The 17,053-nt window shown below is 42.7% G+C and overlaps 1 protein-coding gene across 1 annotated transcript in view; it reads left to right on the top strand.

Moving 5' to 3' along the window:
- eda (ectodysplasin A) overlaps window positions 1-17,053 on the top strand; it is a 221,837-nt gene that overhangs the window by 177,691 nt on the left and 27,093 nt on the right. The window contains exons 3-6 of the mRNA XM_067997223.1: window positions 1,800-1,823; window positions 4,996-5,175; window positions 8,415-8,449; window positions 13,225-13,276. Of these exons, the coding sequence (XP_067853324.1) occupies window positions 1,800-1,823; window positions 4,996-5,175; window positions 8,415-8,449; window positions 13,225-13,276 (291 nt within the window). The remainder of the gene's footprint in view (window positions 1-1,799; window positions 1,824-4,995; window positions 5,176-8,414; window positions 8,450-13,224; window positions 13,277-17,053) is intronic.

The raw sequence follows: 17,053 nt of genomic DNA, 5'->3' as shown, positions 1-17,053 counted from the left end.
TTAGAAGAATGAGAGGCGATCTCATTGAAACATATAAGATTTCGAGGGGGCTTGTCGGTAGATGATGAGACGTTGTTTCCCCTGGCTGGTGAGTCTAGAACTAGGGAGCATAGTCTCAGGATAAGGGGTTGGCCATTTAAGACTAAGATGAGGAGGAATTTCTTCACTCAGAGGTTTTGGATCTTTGGAATTCTCTACCCCAGAGTGCTGTGGATGCTCAGTCATTGAGTATATTCAAGGGTGATATAGGTAGATTTTTGAACTCTAGAGGAATCAAGGGATATGGGGATCAGGTGAGAAAGTGGAGTTGAGGTTGAAGATTAGCCATGATCTTATTGAACGGCGAAGCAGGCTCGAGGGGTGGTATGGCCTACTCCTGCTCCTGTTTCTTATGTTCTTAAACTTTTCAAAATTAAAAAAAAACTCACTTCTTCTGGCTTCATTTTAAATAGGTCAAAAATGTGGGCTGATTCAACACAAAAGCAGTTGAAACTTCTGAACAGGAGGCTGGGACATTCATTGGGCGCAGCTGCCTCCTCCAGTTGATGGATAAATAGGTAGCCCATGGTGGAACCCAGGACCAGCACCCTGCTACCATCCTGAGATGGAACTGTGGGTGCGCGGTGGTTTGGCCAGAGGTTGCACAGGCAATTTGGGGCCCACCAGATGGTGTATGCATAGGCGCACAATACGTGCTCATGACACCCAGCTTTAGCTGTCCGCCACCTTTCTCGATTTTCCCCCACTGCCTCTGTGTTGTCAGACTGCTTGTCCAACATCCAGTCGTGGGTGAACCACAATATCCTCCAGGTAAATTTTGAGAAGATTAAAGCCATTACCTGTGGCCCTTGGCACCGACTCCATCCCAATCCCCAACCACTGACTTGGACAGAACCAGGCCATTTAAAATCTCTGTGTCCTTTTCAAGCCTAGCTGAGATTCCAACTCCATATCCTCTCAATCACAAAGACCACTTACCACCACCCCCTCAAACTTTCCGTTCATATTACTCGAGTCTCTTGTAGATTCACTCCCACCTTTGGAGAACATGCCTTTAGTCACCTAAGCCTTACCCTCTGGAATTCCTTTGCTAAACCCGTTCAGCTCTACATCTTACTCTCCTTTAAGCCTTTCCTTCAAACCAATCTCTTTGATCAAGCTTTTGGTCACCCTTTCTAACACCTCCTCCTTTAGCTTGGTGTCCATTTCTGATGCCTCTGAAGTGCCTTGAGATTTTTCTATAATAAAAGTGCTATGTGCAAATATCAGGTGAAGGCAGGTCAGGGTTTGATTTGTCATGCCCTCCATGTGACTAGCCTGTTGTTATTCTTTGGAAGGAATTTTAACTGGGAACAGGTTTTGGGAGGCGGGGGTGGAGCGAGCATCAACCCCCCTGACATTATCAACTTGAGGCCTGGGCTATATTAACTCCCAGGCCTCATTTACATCCCACCAGCCAGCTGTCCACACAACATGGGCCTAAAGGGGCAGCAGGTTGGCTGCTGGCTGTTGAAGATTGGGCAAGCTCCTGGCCCAGAGGCTGCCCTCCGGCCACACTTTGGCAGCCACGTTTACCTATCTAACAACAGTGGCTGTCTTTCAAACGTAATCCACTGGCTGTAAAGCGCTTTGGGACATCCTGAGAATGCAATGAAGCATTATATGAATGCAAGTTCTTCCTTTAATTATTCATTTATTTCTCCAAGTTCCAAATAACTGGACACCGCTCTATGGGAATTACAATAAAAGGCTGGTAAGCAAAGTTTTGCTTTCTGACTTATGTTTGTTTACTCTTCTAGGTAAAGGCAAAGGCAAAGGAAAAGGTAAGATTGAAAGGTTAACTCTTTACAAATTCAGTACAGAAGTTAGGAATTTTGAAATATGAATCTATATCCTCTTTCCATTTAGTTTGTCTTACAATTTGGAGGTAACAATTATTAAAGTTATCATTATCATCAAAGGAAACAGCATAATTCAAAGCTGTCCCCTGTCCCTGCCACCTTTATCCCATCCACTGTCCACAAGAGATGACCACACAAGTTAAACTGTGCTGAGAAGTTCTATTATGCTGTAGTGTATACAGGATGATAATGTAGAATTAAGTTGACTAATGAAATTCTAGGTTTTATCACAATGTATAGAATATAAATGCCAAGAGGTAATGATGAGCTAATATAAAACCTTAATAAGACCTCATTTTGCAGTGGACTCTACCCTATGGGAAGGATATTGAGGTTTTAGAGAGGATACAACACTGATTCACTAGGATGCTGCCTAGTATGAGGAAATACAAATAGGAAGAAAGACTTGGAAAAATTGGAGGATTTTTTGTTAGAACAATGCAGATTATGGGGCAATATCATAGAAATGTTTAAAATGATGAAAGAATGGGGTAGGGTAGGCAGAAGCAGACAGTTTCCAGTAGTTGAGGGATCAAGAACCAGGGACCATAGATAATAGATTCAGAACGGCGGGCAGGAGAAACTCTTTACACAAGAGTTGTGAGACTGTGGAATTCACTTCTAGGGTAACTTGTATGTATTTCTATGTATGACTTTCTATAGTTCCTTTGTGCTCTAATGTCAATGTGTCAAAACATGTACTGGAACCCTTTATTGATGAAAGTGCTATTATTTCTATGTGCCATGGTTTTCCAGTGAGGATTTTAATGTCCACTGAATCAGGGAAGCCTATAGTCGCAGTTGCAATTTGGACAAATAATGAGGTTACTAAAGCCTTTCACAGCCCTACAATCCAATTATGAACACGTTTTTCTTTTACACTCCCGAGGGTACTGACTCATACTTTGGCATGGTTCCATGGACACCAATTGCCCGAGCATATCCCTTGGTCCAAGTTGTTTTTCTTTATGTGCAAGCCGAGGCAGTGAGAGTAAAGAGGTTAGATGATTATGTAGCGTTACAACCAGCCTGATTCTCTCCTCGCTCAACATCCACGCATGCATGTACTTTCCAACGAGGGCCGCTACATAGTGATGAGAAGGGAGAAACCTAATGCTTTTTTCCCCTCTTCTCTAATCCAGGATCCCTTCGGCCAATTGTAGTGCCTTTGCTGTTGCTCCACTTGAGATCTGTTAATTCAGCACAGGCTGGGATTGAACTTAGGACCTTCCCGATTTGTATGACAACAATAACTTGCATTTGTATAGTGCCTTTTAAATAAAAAACATCCTAAGATGCTTAAAAGAGTGGTGGGGGGGGGGAGTACAGAATGGTGGGAGAGTTAGAAGAGGTGACCAAAAGGTGGGTCTTTAAAAGGCTTTTAAAGAAAGGGAGAAGTAGAGAGGCAGTGAGAGTTCCAAAAGGAAGAGCTGAGGAGGCTGAAGGCCTTGCAACCAATGGTGTGGTGAAGGGAGGAGGGAATGCACAGGAGACCAGACTTGTGGGGCCAAAGGGCCCAGGAGGGGACATAAGGCTGTTGCAGAAGCAAAATGGGAGTGAAGCTGTGGATGCCAATGTAGTCAGTGAGGACAGGGAGTGATGGGTAAATGGGACTTGGTGCAGGACAGGATATAGGCTGTAGAATTTTGGATAAGTTGGAGTTTATGGATAATAGGAGATCAGCAAAGAGGTTGATTGAAAAATCAACTCTAGAAGTGGCAAAAGCCTGGATAAGTATTTTGACTGGGGTTATGTAGGGACAGAGGTGGGTGATGTTATAGAGGTGGAAGTGAGCAGTCTTAATATTGGACAGGGCTTGGGTACAGGGCTTGGTACTCAGATAGCCTCACTTCTGGGTCAAACTAGATGCCAATTTTTCTCATGGCCTGAGTCAGCCTGAGGTTGATCTGTTGGCGAGGGGCAATGAACAAGGTAAGAGGAATGGGGAGGCCGAGCATTGCACTTACAGACTGATCCATGGAGGGGTGGGTTAAAATGCATTTTTATTGGAAATCATGAATATATATAAAATGACTGTGGTTTGTAAAGCCGTACGATAACAACGTCCGTGTGAAATCAGTTATAGTTTTGACTTGCAGGCTGCGTCAGTGTTATGAAACATTGGCTAGATCTCAGCTGGAGTATTGTGTTCAATTCTGGGCACCACACTTTAGGTTTCATATTGCTGCTATTCTTCTTCCCTGAACTCAAGTTCAGGTACATACGGTATTTATAAAACTTGGGTACCTGAAATCACAACTACTAGTGACCGTCCTGCAATCAGTTCCACTCATATAACCATATTGGATTGAGATCTGAATGGTGTCCTCTATTTAATTTTCGTTGCTCCTCCTTTGTTGCTCCCGACTCCATACATTGTTTCTCCAAGAGAAGGCAAACTAGCAATTCCCAAGCCTCCATCAATACCAGTTTTGATCTTGATTTTTTTTTATTTTACTACGTTTTTTCACCCATCATTTTTCCTATGAGGACTTCTGCCTGCATGACCAATCACAGCAGCAAATTCAAAGTGTTTCATAAATGGAATATATTTTGCGTTCCCTGCGACTTTAATTTCTGCGCTGCTGGAATATCTAAGTCGGTAAAGAACGTTCAAATCCCACTATAATTCTTTGGTATTCTCCTCTCGAGATTGGTACAAGGTGTTCAAAGTGGGAGGTAAGGGCGGGGGAGCACGGGGTGGGGGGGAGATCAGTGCGTAACATTGGCCCCGTTACAATGGAGATTTGCTTAATGACACTTTTGGCCCGAGGCCACAAGAAATAAAAATGGGCACCGCCTCCCATCAGCTTGTCAAAATAATAAAAAAGCAATCTCCAAAGGATCCTTACCTTAGTTGTAATTGCACAACTATGTAGCTCTAACAGCTTCTTTGCCAAATATCCTATATTTCTCTGTTTGATTTGAAGCATTTAGTGTAAAATGAATCTTTTGTCAACTCCACATCATTGTTATGAGAATCTAGATCCCATTGATGCTTTTCCTAATTCACTTAAGTAACTTTGAGCCTGCTTGCTAGTGCTCCCCCTGTATTTGGTCTTCAATGTAACTCTCTGCTTGATTTACCTTACAGGCAAAAAAGTGGGGCCCCCTGGTCCACAAGGTCCCCAGGGTCCTCCTGGTCCACCAGGACCCCAAGGCCCTCCAGGAATCCCAGGCATCCCTGGCATACCAGGAACAGCGGTATTAGCAGCACCTGGGCCACCAGGTCCACCTGGCCAACCAGGGCCTCCAGGACCACCAGGACCACCGGGTAAGTGAGTATTAGTTTGGTAACCTGAGGTCTGAGTGATAATTTATGGTCCATCTTGGAGTATGGCATGTGAGCTGTTGAGCGGTTCAGTACTTTGTACCTTGCTCTCTGTCCATATTTTTTTTTCAAACTGAAAATGTACTGGCAGCTGAACCAAAATCTCACTTCACTAGATTTCTGAGTGGGTTAATTTCTCTACACGATCAGCATCTTTTTTTAAAAAAAATGTTGTTGAAGAGGAAGAAAAGTCTTAGAGTTCTGTTCAAAGAATTCCCCCTCTCTCTCCACCTCCCTAATCTGTGTCTGGGGAATAAAATATAAAATAACATATATTGTAGCCATTGCAAAATAGCAGCTGCAAGGTTTAGATTTTCATTTCCCGTCCCCCCTCAGTTGCTTCTTGACATAAGATGCATGGAAGGACTGAGAGTGCCACAGAGAGTCTGAGGAAGTTTTCAAAAACCTGGTGGAAAGATAATAATCGGACAGGTAATAAGTATACATGTGACCATATTTCTTAAAAGTGGGGAAAGCATGTTGAGTAGGAAGTGTTCCCCCTGGACTTTGCTTCCCTTTAATTTCTTAAATCATCAAAAGATGCAGGAGTGCAGTTCAATTCGGATCAGCTGATCATCTGGAGATCTTTGAGCTGATCTGTATTGTGACTTCTCAAGTCTATTTTGCATAATTAATATGAGAATTAGTGGTCATTTCACATCCTCTGCATCTTTAGTTCCTTCACTCAATATGAACTGTTCCTAAATGGAGGCAGGCTTTGATCAATGATGCTTTGTCTGAATTAGCTTGAGTTGAATCACTTGATTTTCACTCTCCGTCTGTGGGGAAGCTGTTTCTGCCAATTTAGCTGCATTTCCTAATGGTCTGGCTGAGTTTAGGAACTCATTGAGCTGTTTAACAAATTCGTGAATAAATCAATAATGTCTTGCTAATAGTTTCAGTTAAATGCAGTGTCACATTGCATTGACGTGCCAACATGCTGTAGGATGTGGGTTCATTTAATTCCCTACATGTTTGGAAACGAGCTGTGCCATTGGGGAGACATGAAGTAGAAACTTGAGAACAAGATAGGGAAAGTTGACAAAGAAGCCACCCTGGGTACATTCATGCCCTTCCTTGAAACATTCTTGGTATGTGAACGGAGACAGTGTAGGTAAACTCTTTGTCCATTAGGGGAATTCCAGTCATGCCTTGTCCTCACCTGGCATCTGAACACGCGCATTGTTGCTCACTATCTGATTATTTCTTTCCCTTGCCCTAGCCCAATGGCATTGGGATCAATTGTAGGGCCACTACTCCCTTGTCTGAGATTAACTAATTCAACGTAGGCCAGAGATCAATTCTGGAAACTTGCTGTTCTGTATGGCTAAATACCAGGTAGTGCTTTTGCCCACTAAACCATCGGGAGAGCTAGATGTCTTTATTTGTGTTGAATTGATTCTTTTTCTTATAACACCAGGTGATGTAGCAGGGCTGGCTCAGCCAGCAGAAATGGTGGGGATTCTGACGGAATCTGGCTGGTAGTTTATATTGTCAGTGGCACCCATTCAAGTCAAGATTGAAGAATTTGGATGGGGGCAATGAAATTAGGTCTAATTAATTTCAGGGCTGATGGGAAGCTAATTAATTCAGGTAATTTTATAGTGGCATGGTTAAGGTTAGATTTCAGAATACATCTCACTGGAAAAGATTTCTACGAATTTAAGGAATTTCTTTACATTCCCATGGGAACGAGTTGCTTGGGTACCCAGTCGGTAGTTTATGGCCTGATTTGTATAGAAATGCTTGTAAAAGAAGGGAAAGTTAAAGACAACATGTTTTTCATAAAGTACATGGTGTTACAGTTTATAGAATTCTTTAATAAATTTGGAATCCTCTCAGGTGTGCCCTATTGGTAGGTTGTGAAGTATTGGTGTCCATGAAACCAAACTTGGCCTATCTTGGTTTCTGTCAGATTCAGAAGCCAACTGGAGAAACTTCTCTAATACTCTGAGATGCCTGACAAAACCACTTGCCAGGGTTAATGAATAACATGCTGCTAAGACAGGACTTGGGATCTAAAAGTGTTTCAACTAAAAACCAGACATAACACTTTATTAATGTTGTAATAACTGGAAGCAATTGTTGCATTTAATCACGATAATATTTTCATTTAAAGTTGGCACCGCGTTATTTCTATTTTTCATTTCCCTATGTTTTCATTTATGCCTGTTAAACCTTTGTGAAATGGTTATTAAGACACAATGGAAAGTTTCAAGGAGGTGCAGAGAAGAGCCAAAGATTGATCCCTAGCCCTAGCGTGAGTTATAAGGAACGATTGGGGAAGCTTGGATTGTTCAGCCTTGCAAGGAGGCAACTAAGAGAGGTTATCATAGAATGACGTAACCATAGTAAATGGTATAGAAAAGGTGAATCCAGAACATTACTTCAAATTAAGCTTGTCCTCTTGACACAATTCAAACTGGTGAATAACAAATTTTGGACGGATATCTTCCTTCGTAGAGTGGTGAAACATGGAATTCTTTGTAGGGCATTAGAGGCAAAAATCCAGATCATTTAAGAAACAACTGGATAATGTGATGAGGTCCTTTCTGGACGGATGAGCTAAGATGGACTAAATGCTTTCTTCATTGATACTTACCTTGTGAAATGGGTCTTTAAAGCTTACTATTTGTGTCAGGTATTTTTTGGATTGTGATGGAGGATATTATATTTTTCTTTCAGCTAGAAATTTTCAGCAGAATGAGGCCACGGCGATTTTAACTGCCTGGCCTCGTTAATATGCTGCTGGATGCCGGAACGGCCAAGAAGTGGGGTTGGGTAAATCAGCCTGCAGAAAATTGGCCAGCCCTTGGCCACCTGTCGGCACTTGGGTGGGTACATGTGGGAACGGAGACTCTGGGGATGTCTCGCTGCAGGGGTGGTGGTGAGTCTGGGGCAGGGGAGGCCTAAATTTTCCATATGAGGCCTAGAGGAGTTCTTCTGCTCCTCTTGATCTCTCAAAGGAAAGTAAAAGAAAACTCGCCTTGGGTAGCCTCCTCTGTTTTCGATCCTCTTCTGACAGACCTTCACCTGCGTTGAGAATCGCAGCGACTTCCCTGCTCAGGTCGGGTAAGAATTGCAGTCTGGCAACTGTGGCTAATTCTGCATATTTTGATTTAAAAATATATTGCCAATTTGACGTCTTTTTTTGTTCATTGCCAAATAACTTTATTTTTCAGGTCCTTCAGACAAAACTGGAGACAGTCAGACACGGGTAAGTGTATAATAACACACAAATGTTCTTGTGCATTCAATTGGCCATTTTTTAAAGGAGAGAAATGAGCAATTCAAATATTTATATTTATAAAGTTCATTTCTTTTGGTTTTGGTTACAGACAAAATTTTTAAGACAACATTTTCAGGAACTGAGTCGGCCACAGCAGCAGACACCTCCAGACTCGCTCATAAATTAAGTTCCAGGCTTTTTTCAGTTAGTAAAGTTAAATTCAGAATTTGAATTTTTAAATGTTTACAGTTACTTTAACTTACAGCTGCAATTCCCTTTAAATCACTAGAGTTACCTCTCTTTGCCAATTTAAATGTTGTGTTTGTTCTGGAATGTGATTGTCATATCTGATTGGTCCCAGACACCAGTTGTACCACAGACCAATCAAACTCGGGAGAAATTCTACATTCATTCATTCAAATAGATACAAACATTATTATTAAAATCAGGATACAATGCAGTTTCACTGGGATGCTGTCTGCTATGAGGAAATACAAATGTGAATCAAGTCTTGAAAAAATTGGGTCTCTCTTCATTACAACAAAGCAGATTATGGGGTGACATGATAGCGTTTAAAATTATGAAAGGATAGGACAGGGTAGATATAAGCAGACTGTTTCCAGTAGTTGAGGGGCCTAGAACGAGGAAACAGGGATACAACATTAAATGTAAGAGATTTACAATAGAGGGCAGGAGATACTTCTTTACACAGGGATTTGTGATGCTGTGGAATTCACTTCCAAGGTTAGTGGTTGAGGCTAGAATGATGTCAACATTCAAGATTAGATTGGATAGGTGGATGAATGAAAAGGGGATGAAGAGATATGGGTACAAGGTGGGTAAATGAGCTTAGAACTTTTTGCTCATGTGGAAGGCAAATGCTGACCACTTGTTGGGCCGAATGGCCTGTTTCGGAGTTGTAATTTTCTCCCCTCCTTTCCTGTGAGCAGTGCCTCATGCTGAGGTATGGTTCCACAGGTATCGTTATCTCATCCAATTGGACATTCTCCAAGTGTTTGACTAGGCAGCAAATGTCAGCAGGCTGTTCAAGCATGGGGTATTCACAGCTGAGCCCTGTCCTATCCTCATCAAAAGACCATAGAAACTCACTTTTCAACAGGGTGATTAGAAAGAAGAATCCTGGCTGATTCTCCCCCTCTCCCCCAACTCCCAACCAGGGACACTGAGGCCAATTGTAGCACCCCTACTACTACCTGGCTGAGATCAGTTAACTTGGCACTGATCAAGGATTGAACTTGAGGCTTTGGTGGCCTGTATGGCTCCATCCCACGCCAGATGGTGCACTTACCAGGTAAGCCACCAGGAAGACCAAAAATGCCTTTTTTTGTAAAGCTACATTTAATCACCAACTACTTTGGTCCAACAGGAATAGAAAGCAAGTCAATAAAATCCAATATTGCTTTAGAAATCATGATGATTTTATCTTGGTGATGTGACTTTAAACAGATTTTCATCAGTTATAGTTTTACATTGATAAGAACTTGAGGTGTTTGGTAGGTTTTCTAGTGTAATTTTGTTTACTTTCCCAATCAGACACCCATTCAGAACGCTGAGACACTATACTAACTACAGAATCCTAAGCAAACACTGGTTTCCATAATTAATCTTTTCACATTCCTCCAACATCTTAATAGTTCTCTTCACTGTTAACCACACTCCCTGTTTTTAATGTCTACATGCCTTTTGAGGAGATCTGCTTACAGCCATGTTGGGATCCTGTGCCCAGTTCAGACATTTTGCTAACAACGCTGCCGATTTAATCAGTGGCGAGGGTAAAAGATGCTGCAACAGATGGCAGTCTTTCTCTCACAGTGCTGGAAATATAACTCTTCCCAAATATTAAGTGATTGCAGAGAATGGGCACCAGCCAGCAGAAGTTATAATAACAAAGTCTCAGCTTCTGCAAGTAGATGATCATGATATCAATAACTGGCCAACATAAAACTTCTGATGTGCCATGCCTGGCCCACATTATCAAGGGCACACAGCCAATGCATCTCAGACCATTATACCTTGCAAGAGTTGTTTAAACTTACTTAGAATCATAGAATCATAGAAAGGTACAGCACGGAAGGAGACATTCGGCCCATCGAGTCCGCGCCGGCTCTATGCAAGAGCAATGCAGCTAGTCTCACTCCCCTGCCCCATCCCCGTAGCCCTGCAATTTTTTTCCTTTCAAGTACTAATGCAGTTCCCTTTTGAAAGCCATGATTGAATCTGCCTCCACCACCCCCTCGGGCAGTGCATTCCAGATCCTAACCACTCGCTGTGTAAAAACCAGATCCTAACCACTCGCTGTATAAAAATACTTGTTGACTTGTTCTTAAATAAAATAGTTTGGCCACTGTATGTGATAGAGAGAATTTTATTGACCTACTTAAACATAAATGCTACTACCAGCTACAAGCAATGTTTATATACTACAAAATACTGCTAACAATTACAAGCAATAATATAATACGCTACTTCTAAATTACAAGCATTAATCAAAACATACACAGGTTTAAACAGTACAACCTCAATAGCTGTGCCTCACCCTCCTATCAGCACCAACGTCATGAATCGTGTTGAGAATTCTGACTGACTGGGTCTCTGGCTGTCTTTGTATTGGTTTTTTGTGAATGTCTTGCACACTTCCCCATCGCCCCACGTGACACTATCATTCTTAGTATTATCTTGAACATCCCATGGTCTCACCCACCAAACTATGGATGCGTACAATCAACCACAAGTCCGTTGCATCACAAGATGTTTCAAACCTTGAAGCTAATAACACGCCAGAAAGCCAGCTGCTCTGTGGCAGCTTTCAAACTACTGTGTTTAGCAGTGTTCAATCTCAAACAACCCCATGATCCCAAACTGCCCTTGTTAGCCTATTTTCCCAAAGCATGTTGGATAACGGTACTGGATTACTTTCTTACATACCTATTGTAATCAGTAATCCATCCAAAAAGAACATTCTTAATGTCATCAAGATATTCCGGAAAGGTGCCAGGTTAGATACCTGTCTTTTGCTGAACTACACAGTCTCGGCCAGGAAACCATAATAAGTGCTAAAATGGTCTCAGTGTCTCCAAGCTAGAGAAGGAATAAATTGGCTGGAGTCCCACTATGGTCTGGTACTCTGTGCTAGGAATATGTGTGTGAATGTAAAACAAGGAGAGGATTGAGCCCAGTGAAGATGGGAATTGCATCGTCTGTTGACTGTCACTATCCAAATTCATACATGAAGAATAGCCATTCGGGTGAGGTATTAGAGGCCTGCAGCTACCCATGGAGCTGAACCTCAATATTTCTGAATCATACTTCCCAGACTGTGGTCACCCAAGAGGCAGCACTAGACAGTTCAAGATACAGGGCTAGGGTAGAAAGAGAGAAATGAGTGGTCATCCACAGGAGCAGCTGAGTGGGACAGGACTCAGAAGTGTAAGGAACCCCTGAGTTAGAGGAACAGTCCAATGGCTACATGACATTAGACACATATGATGTGGACAGTGACAGTGACTCAGAGGTGGTCTTGAGCAACTTTTGGGCACTGAGGAGCAAGGAATTAGTCAAGGGGTTAGGAGACAAGTAGACTATAAGAATGGAAGAGTGGTAGTGGTGGGAGGTTCTATAGGGGTATTAGCTAATTATTGGCCGTCTTATTTGTCACAAAATTGGCTATAGAGCCTCTGGACAGGGAAGGGGGAGAAATTATCTTGGGTTCCCATTTTTCACTGCTATCCTGAGACCCCCCCCCCCCCCCACTCCCTTCCTCCAAAGGAAAGTATGGTTATCAGACATGAACAGGATCAGGCTTGGCACCAGTGGAACCATACTTCAGCAAGAGATTCTTCTGTGCCATTAGAAGGAAATTGGAAGGGAGAAACAAAGTGAATTGCATAAGTTGTACTAGTTTTATTTTCCTCACTGAGGGGGGAGCTCAACTTTTAAGGAATGTGGACATATTGCACCAGAATGCATCATGAAACAGCACAGTGGTGATGTCTCACAATCCAGTGATCTAATTGCCTTGTGGTTATACAGCAGCTGGATGCCCACCAAACATGGGTAGGAACAGGAGTAGGCCAGTCAGCCCCTTGAGCCTATTCTGCCATTCAATTAGATTATGGCTTATTCCCATCTGTTCGCCTTGGTTCCGTACCCTTGATCCGGTCTTGTTGAGTTTGATAAACGTTGAGAAGGTACCGTGCAGCCTACAGAGCTGGAGTTGAGACAACCTCCACGTGCAATTAATGTAACTAGGGCAACGTATGAGTCATACAGTATCTGATGTGAGTTTTTGTCCAGTGTGTATTGTGTTCAAGCAAACATAAATAAACGATGTTTTAAGTGATGTGAAAAGGAAACTTCACAAAAACTGGATATGTGAAATAAAAACATAAAATACTAGAAATGCACAGTGACTGATCAAAACCTGAAAAAGAAAGATTAACATCTCGTGTATTCTGTTACCAGAACAGATTGAATTGACTGAGGGCATGGTGCTTGGAGTTAACACGCTGGATTTGAATGCAGCCTGATTTCAGTTCTGAAGAAGACAAGTTAACCTTTCACTTTACAGTTACTAATCGGTCAGCTGTGCATTTTCAGCATTTTCCTTTTTATTATTTTTGCTCTTTCATTATTTTATTTTTGAAGTGATGCGGTCGGTAAGACTCTCCGTTCAAGGACTTTGAGTCACTGTTCGTGATGGGTTTTGTGGTTTTCATGTGTAACATTTTAATTGTTTCTTGCAGATGGCAGTAGTCCACCTCCAGGGTCACGACTCAGTCATTCAAGTAAAACAAGGTAAGATTTAAATTCAAGAAATTACAATAGTAATAACTTTTTTTAAAAAAAAAGACCTGCCAGTGCAATGCATGTGTAGAAGTCACTAGTGATCTTTCTGTATTACATGATTTTAAAACAGTGTAATCTTGCACATAATACAGAAAATCAGAATATTGGGAGTGTTTTTCCATGGTACAGTCTCGTTCAGCTGGCATTAATAAGTTCACTCAAGACTTGTCACTGTTTATGATGACATTCTGCCTTCCTCTCCCTCAAAGTTGTGTTAGAGCCTTGCAACATGCACTCAGCCAGCTATGGTGCAGGGAAGCCTGCCTATAAGATCTGCCTAACTGGGGACTGGGTGTGCGGTAAGTTAGCACAATTTCCTGCACACACTCTTTGCCTCTGGGAGCTGGGTCTGAATCAAGCCCAGGCCAATGGGACAGAAGTCTCCTCTCTCTGCTGGCTGTAAGGATCAAATAGGAAACAATGTTTGAGGAGTCTCAAACCGCTTCTTTATGGTTGTGGGTTCACAGCCTTAGTTGGCTGTAGATCAGAAAGGCTACAGGATGGCTGGTGAGAAAAACATCACACTGTTGCAGTGAGAAAAAACTATTCTGAAGTGGTGACTAAGACATTTTTGCACGGTGTAGTAGGAGTTTTAGTCTGCATCTAACCTGCAGTACCTGACCTGCGAGTTCTTGTTGAGGACAGTGTGTGTGCACAAAGTGGACACCTGTTTCATTCCCAGCACGGATATCCCTCGTGTGCACAAAATTCACAAGCAACAAAGCTGCTTGACTAGGTGTTCTTATGGATTTCTAGTTTAATAGTTGAATTTTTTGCCTGACATTTATATAGTGCATTTAATGTAGGAAAATGTCCCAAAGCCTTTCATAGAAGAGTAATCAGATAAAAATTGACACCAGGCCAAAGAAGAAGATATTAGGAGGGGTGACTAAAAGCTTGGCCAAAGAGGTAGGTTTTAAGGAGGTTCTTAAAGGAGGAGGGAGAGATGGACAGGTTAAGGGATGGAATTCCAGAGCTTAGGGCTCAAATGGCTGAAGACACGGCTGCCAAGAGAGTGCTGGATGCACAAGAGGCCAGAGTTGAAGGAACACAGAGTTCTCGGAGGGTTGTAGGGCTGGAGGAGGCAATTGAGATAGGGGGGCAAGGCCATGAAAAGATTGAAACACAAAGGTGAGAATTTAAAATTGGAAGCGTTGGGGGACCGAGAGCTAATGTAAGTCAGCAAAGACGAGGTGATGGGTGAGTGGAACTTGGTGTGGGTTAGAATACCATAAATTTCCCAAGTGACACTGGTTTCAGGGTGGAGGGTCACCTGCATCCTGGGGTACCCACAGCTGAGAACAGCATGATCAGTGATTGAGCCTGAGTGCTTCTGTGGTCGGTATGATTCAAACCAAATCAAGCAGTGCACTTATCTACAAAGCCTTTGAGGGCACCCACGTCTGTTAATTATGTTCTTCTATCGGAGTTCAGAATGGTCTTTTACATGGAAAGCCTTCTAATATTTAAAGGGAAGGACATTTTTTTTGGGGGGGGGGAAGGTACTTCCTATTTATATCCAAAAATAGACTTTCAGAAAATCATCATTGTTTAAAAAACATGTTGAGTTTTTATTCAAATAAAGACTCACCAGGTTGGGTTTCCTCCTCAATCCAGCTTGGCTCCATTGAACACAATGGCAATTGAACTTGGTGAAGCATACTGCCTGCTGGATATCCAGCCAGTAGCAGCGAAGCCTGGCACATTTCCATCCAGCTGAAAATTTGACACTTTTTTCCTTCTAATCCAGTGATGTTTTGCACCTGTGGGCTCACAGTTTGTTAACATAAGAACATAAGGACATAAGAAATAGGAGCAGGAGTAGTCCATACGGCCCCTCAAGCCTGTTCCGCCATTCAATAAGATCGTGGCTGATCTTCTACTTCAACTCCACTTTCCCGCTCTATCCCCATATCCTTTGATTCCCTTAGTGTCCAAATATCCATCGATCTCAGTCTTGAATATACTCAACAACTGAGCATCCACAGCCCTCTGGGGAAGAGAATTCCAAAGATTCACAACCCTCTGAGTGAAGAAATTTTTCCTCATCTTGGTCCTAAGTGACCGACCCCTTATCCTGAGACTATGACCCCTAGTTCTAAACTCTCCAGCCAGGGGAAAGAGCCTCTCAGCATCTACCCTGTCAAGCCTACTAAGAATTTTATACGTTTCAATGAGATCACACCTCATTCTTCTAAACTCCAGAGAATATAGCCCCATTCTACTCAATCTCTCCTCATAGGACAACCCTCTCATCCCAAGAATCAATCTAGCGAAAACTTTGTTGCATCCCCTCTAAGGCAAGTATATCCTTCCTTAGATAAGGAGACCAAAACAGTACACAGTACTCCAGGTGTGGTTTCAACAGAGCCCTATATAATTGCAGCAAGACTTCCTAATTCTTATACTCCTTATTCTTAACCCCCTTGCAATTTAATTAGATATTGTGACATTAAGGTACAGAGTGTAACAATTTATGATCTATCCGATGCACGGTACCTGGAGCAAGGGAGTAGGTCCTCTGTTTATGACTAGAACATCGCTCTTCTAATCTATGTCATGCTTATGTAACCAAAATTCCATGTAACCATTCATGTATGTATTTCCGCTGACACTCCAGACCTGAGCCCATTACTTCTCCTTTCTTTTTCTCTTAGGCCCTCTCTCTTTCCCCTCTCTTTAAAAAAAATCCTTATATACCCCCCTCCCCCAACCAAACATCACCCCACATTTTTTTACCAAGATATCCTCCCCGCCCCCCCTTCCTCCCTCAGCCTCGTCTCACCTTGCTCTCTCTCCCTCCATGTATACTCCTACCCATGTTCATGGCCATCTCTTGTGACCTCTCTACTCTCATGGTCTCCATTACAGAAAAGGCCATCTCCAACCACTTCCTTGTATCCCGCACCACCCACATGCCCCTACCCCCTTCCAACCCCACTTCCTTCTATGTCCATGGGAAAATCCCTTTTCCCCCAAGTCACTTAAAACTGCACTTTCTAAATCTCAACTTTGGCCCTTCATTTGCCACACAATACGTCTGCAGCTATTGAACTGCTCAACCGCTCTCTCATCTCCACCGTTGATGCCCTGTCCCCAGTAAAACACTTAAACTCCACCATGTTTATCTGTCTCCCTGGTATGGCCAATTCTTTGCTCCCTCAAGTCCATGGTGCCAAAACCACCTACTACACCAGGATCATCCTGGAAAGCAAAAATAATCCCTGTCTTCTTTTCTCCACTATTAAATGCCTCCTTAAATCCGCTTTCCTGCCCCATCCAATCTCACTTTCCCGCAAGTATGAGGAGCTCACTAAGATTGAGACCATCAGTTCAACTCCCTCTGCTGCTTTCCTAGCCCCCTGCCCTAGCCCGCTACCCACATTTCTCTCCCATCTCACTTCATGTGCTTTCAGAGTTCATCCTGTCCATGAGACTTACCTCCTGCACCCTTGATTCCATTCCAACCACCCAACTTTCGTTCCTGGCCCACATGCTAGCTGACATTGTAAATAGTTCCCTCTCCTCAGGTACTTTCCCGCTCCCTGCCAAAAACCGCCATCAACACAACCCCTCAAACAAAAAACCTCAACCCATTTGTCCTTGCAAACAACGAACCCATCTCCAACCTCCCTTTCCTGTCCAAAATTCTTGAATGTGTCATCACATCCCAAATCAATACCCGTTTTTCCCGCAAATCCTTAGTTTGAATCTCTCCAGTCGGAT

The sequence above is a fragment of the Heptranchias perlo genome, chromosome 15 (assembly GCF_035084215.1).
Source record: "Heptranchias perlo isolate sHepPer1 chromosome 15, sHepPer1.hap1, whole genome shotgun sequence".
Taxonomy (NCBI): Eukaryota; Metazoa; Chordata; class Chondrichthyes; order Hexanchiformes; family Hexanchidae; genus Heptranchias; species Heptranchias perlo.
The sequence above is the reverse complement of the archived record's forward strand: the minus strand, read 5'-3'. Positions and strand labels throughout refer to the sequence as shown.